This window comes from Setaria italica, chromosome IV (assembly GCF_000263155.2).
Source record: "Setaria italica strain Yugu1 chromosome IV, Setaria_italica_v2.0, whole genome shotgun sequence".
Classification (NCBI taxonomy): domain Eukaryota; kingdom Viridiplantae; phylum Streptophyta; class Magnoliopsida; order Poales; family Poaceae; genus Setaria; species Setaria italica.
In genome coordinates, this window is record NC_028453.1 from 36,920,557 (window position 1) to 36,924,932 (window position 4,376).

Sequence of the window (4,376 nt, forward strand, 5' to 3'; positions counted from 1 at the left end):
GCGCCCCTCACCAGGCTGCCGCAACGCTGCCGCCTCACGCCTCGCTGGGTCACCTCCGCGCCTCATGTCCGGGTTGCCGCTCGCACCGCCAGGCCACCTTCGCACCCCACGCCGGGCCACCTTCATGCCCCGCGTCGGGCCGCCACCGCCGTGCGGCCCCTCGCGCCATCAGTGCGCCTCGACTCACCGCGCCTTCGCACCACCTCACACGCATGCGGTCGCTGTCGGGCTGCCACCTCGCACGCATGCGACAGTCGCCGGCCCCACGCCCATGGGCAGCCATCCTCGCGCTGCCTCCTCGCTCTGTGCCGCCATCGATGCCATACCACCAGCTCGCCCAACTTCTGCCGCAGCCGCACGCTCATCACCATCTCGCGTCCGACAGCCGGCAAGGGAGGGCCATGTTCGCCCCCCGAAGCTGCCCCCCCCCCCCCCCGATTTCACCTCGAGCACGCCTGATCTGGATAGGGGCTCGCCAGATCCGGTGACGAGCCACGCGGATCCGACCATGGGAGAGCCGAATCCGAGCGCAGTTTGCCGCAGCTCGTCGGGACATCCCTGCTGCTGGATAGTGCCACCTCTGGTAGGAGCTCTGAAGGACAGAGGATCCGCCGCCACCTTCCTCGCGGCTGCGTGGGCTTCCGGCAGCTCGCTCCGGCGGCGGCAACGAGAGGGAGGATGGGGGAGGGAGGTGGCGGCAGCAGCCGGGGTCAGGTGCCGCCCGACCGCGACGGAAGGAATTCCATGGCAGTTGCGGCGGTGCACCTCCCCTCACACACAGCACGAGTGCAAGACGTAGGCTTTGGCTTCCGTGTCAAATTCCGTCGAGCTGTCCGCTGTACGTGTTCAGGGTTTCAAGCTCGCGGTCTTGACAATCCGGCTCCTCCGTATCTACCTAAAATCGTGCAGGCCTCGTCAAACCGGAATGACCCACAAGTTCTCGTCATCTTAAAAGCCCCTTTTGACAAACCTAATGACGCAGTGTTGACGCAGTCATCGTCTACCAAAGAAGTCATTGGCGTGACATGCTCAAGCTTTCTTCACATCAGACGACTATACTGCACGTACATATACATGGCACGGCGGCGTGCCGGCGTCTACGTAGACGCGCCAAACTCATACCGTATCAGTGACGTATATCCATCCAATCGATGACAGATTTGTGTACTCTATCCATCCAAACCCACACGAATTGTTCTACTTGGCGGCGGCGCACTCCGGCGGCGGGCCCTGCCGGAACCTGTACTTGTCGGTGCAGTAGTCGTAGATCATGTAGCTGGCCCGCGCCCGCCGGAGCTCCTCCTGCCCGGCGGCGTCGAGCTCCTGGAACATCCAGGCGCCGCCGGCCCTCGCGCACGCCGCGGCGTCGCTCCCCGCGCACCCGGCCGCGGCGAGCCCCCTGTACGACGCCACGAACGGCGCCTTGGACCAGTCCGTCCTGACGCGCCCGCCCTGCGTCGCCCACTCCTCCGCGTCCCACACGCTCGCGTACACCCGCATCGGCTGGCTCGTCGGGAACGGCACCCCCGCGGCGGACGCCGCAAGGTTGCGGAAGTCGCGGATGGGCGTGCCGTCGACGTAGAAGACGATGTGGCTCGGGTTCCACACCACGGAGTAGGTGTGGAAGTCCTTGGTGGGATCGAACCACATACGGAACTGCTGCTCCCGGCCACCCTTCCCCTGGCTGTACACGTTGGTGTGCACCGTGTAGGGTTCCCCGCTCGCGTTCCCCAGGAACTCGAAGTCGATCTCGTCGTGCTGCGACCCCTGCGACGACAGCTGCAAGAACACCATGGGTTAGCAGATTAATTGAGATGTTCATTAAGCGAGGGGGAATCGAGACGGCGGCGGCGGCGGCGTACGTAGAAGGTGGTGACGGTGCCGGCGGAGTCGCCGGGGACGAGCTTGAGTTGCATGTCGAAGCGGCCGTAGAGGTACTGGTTCTTGGACTGGAACCCGGAGCCGGAGGACCTGTCCATGGACAGCGTCAGGAGCTGGCCGCCGTCGAGGATCTTGCCGCGGCCGTCGCCCCAGGTGATGTCCACGTCCTGGTAGAAATTGCCGGCGGCGCTCGCGCCGCCCGCGAGCAGCAGCACCGCCGAGCATAGAACACCAAGAGCCACCGTTCTCATCAGCTTGGGACCAGAAGCCATCGCTGCCGGCATCTATCGATCTGTGGCTTTGAGACTCTCAGCCGCCTCTGGCTGGCGTCCTAGGAAAGGACACCAATGCTTCAGTTCCTTGGCTTTGTGATGGATGGCGTGACCAAGAGGCGATCAGGTCGCAGTATTTATAGCCCACCGGATGCATCCTTTCGGTCCGATGGTTGGACCAGAGGGAGAGAGCATCGCAGGGGCATGTTGGTACGTGAGCTGGATCCATCATCCATCGAATGGTATGCGGCTCGCCGACGTTGACACGGCGCCGATCGATCGATCGATCGAGCCACACGGCTCTGCCTTCTTGCTTCCGGGCATCAGTTTTGTTTGGACGCAGGGGCTCGATCGATGATGGCGTACCAAGATTACATTGATGCTGCACGCACAACGGCACAGGGAATCAAGGATGGATTATGGCTGGGGCTCGCCGGCCTGCAAGATTGTTCGGCAGATGTTCTCGTCAGGACGTCAGCTGTTTTGCTGCCCAGCTCGAGAGCCGTGAGCGACGCTCGCACGCACGCACGGCCAACTTTCAAGAACTTGCAAATCTGAAACTGTTGGCAGAAGCCTGCAGCCAGCTTTGCCGGTACAAACTGATGCTGATCCAATTCAAAAGAAGAAAAAAAGAAGAGAAATGGATGCTGTTAGGAGAAGAAAGCGTCTAGCAGTATCGGATTAGGACCAAGATTGTGAGATTCTTGGGTACATGCATGATGGGCTCCATGCACGTATCTCGTTGGTACACGTCTTGTTCATGATCTTAGCTTTAGCACCGGAATTTTAATTGGGACTGCTTAACCGCTAGCTAAATTAGCACACACCAGAAACAAAAAATTGAAGAATCACAGTACAGTATATCCCAATCTGAATTTACAGCTCCTTGTTTCTTAGCGCGCCACTGTATGTCGATGGACGTGCCCATTTTTATCGTCTCTGCGAGTGACTCCAAAGCCTTTCAACCCTCTGAATACGCCAGGAGCGCAGTGTGATGGAAGTATTTCCGGTCAGAGACGGTCAGCCGGCTGCGGACTGAGTAGACCTGTTACTGTCTTTCGAAATCATCCCACTGTACATCACAAACAACTCGTGTTGAGGACTTGGATAAGAAAGAACGGCTAGCGCGGCCAGCACTAGTAGAGAATTGGCTTTCCATACACCCCCTTTTGTCCCGGTTTAAAGTTGGCCCGGGACAAAAGGTTCACCAACCGGGACTAAAACTCGGTCACTGGTGGGGGGCTCACCAACCGGGACCTTTTATCCCGGTTGCAAAGGCTAGTAGGAAAAAAAAACTCTGAGAGGCATTTTATCCCGGTTTGAAACACCAATCGGGATAAAAGACCCCCCCTTTTATCCCGGTTGGTAACACCAACCGAGATAAAAGGGTCAAGAGCCTTTTATCCCGGTTTGTAATACCAACCGGGATAAAAGGGGATCATTTATCCCAGTTGGTGTCTCAAACCGGGATAAAAGGGTCCCCCAACGAGGTGACTGGAAGGTGGCTGGAAGGGGATTAAATCCTCGAACCCTTTTATCCCGGTTGGAAACACCAACCGAGATAAAAGGGGGTCATTTATCCCGGTTGGTGTTTCCAACCGGGATAAAAGGGTCCCCCACGAGTTAATACAAAAGGATAGTATCCCCTACATAGTTAGATGTGGTGTGTAGGTGGGATGGCAAGGAAGCTACACGCGAGGCTGGAGGTTGTGGGTTCGAATCCAACGAACCGCGCACGCGCATATTTCGCGTGAAAAATCGCGTGACTTGTGACTTGTGGCTTGCGCGTGGGGGGGCCTCCTGGGAGCTCGGGAATTTTTTTTTTTTGCAACGTCGGCCGTGGGTGACCCCTTTTATCCCGGTTGGATAAAAGGGGGTCTTTTGTCCCGGTTGAGTGACCCGGGATAAAAGACCCCCCCTTTTGTCCCGGTTGGTTTATCCCGGATGCATTTTCGGGATCTTTGCACCCTACCAACCGGGACTAAAGCCCAATTCTCTACTAGTGCAGCTGTAGATGTTAAAAAAAGTTGTGAGTCTGACCATCGAGTCTACCTTTACCACACCAAGAAATATCCTACTGCCGAGTATGTATCCTTTGTGAAAACAAAGGAGAGCTAAGTTTTGAAATTTTTTATGCACTAAATTGTTGCTTTGAAAATTTTCATGATATTTTTCGCAGGATGGAGCATTCGATACCCCCTCCTTGGAATATAGCTAGTTTTA

At 57.3% G+C, this 4,376-nt stretch overlaps 1 protein-coding gene across 1 annotated transcript; it reads right to left on the reverse strand.

Annotated features, from left to right (window-relative positions):
* Positions 1 to 998: 998 nt before the first annotated feature.
* On the reverse strand, positions 999 to 2,258 carry LOC101772149 (probable xyloglucan endotransglucosylase/hydrolase protein 23). The gene is made up of 2 exons (XM_004966082.3): positions 1,863 to 2,258; positions 999 to 1,779 (listed from the first exon to the last, which is right to left on the reverse strand). The coding sequence occupies exons 1-2, from the start codon at positions 2,163 to 2,165 to the stop codon at positions 1,198 to 1,200; spliced, it is 885 nt and encodes a 294-aa protein (XP_004966139.1). The 5' UTR covers positions 2,166 to 2,258; the 3' UTR covers positions 999 to 1,197.
* Between the last annotated feature and the right edge of the window lie 2,118 nt (positions 2,259 to 4,376).

Bases quoted from the DNA above. Each gene is read 5' to 3' on its own strand.
- LOC101772149 (XM_004966082.3), bottom strand. From the start codon at position 2,165: ATGCCGGCAGCGATGGCTTCTGGTCCCAAGCTGATGAGAACGGTGGCT. The intron at 1,780-1,862 runs GTACGCCGCCGC...GTGTTCTTGCAG, and splicing joins GCACCGTCACCACCTTCTAC to CTGTCGTCGCAGGGGTCGCA.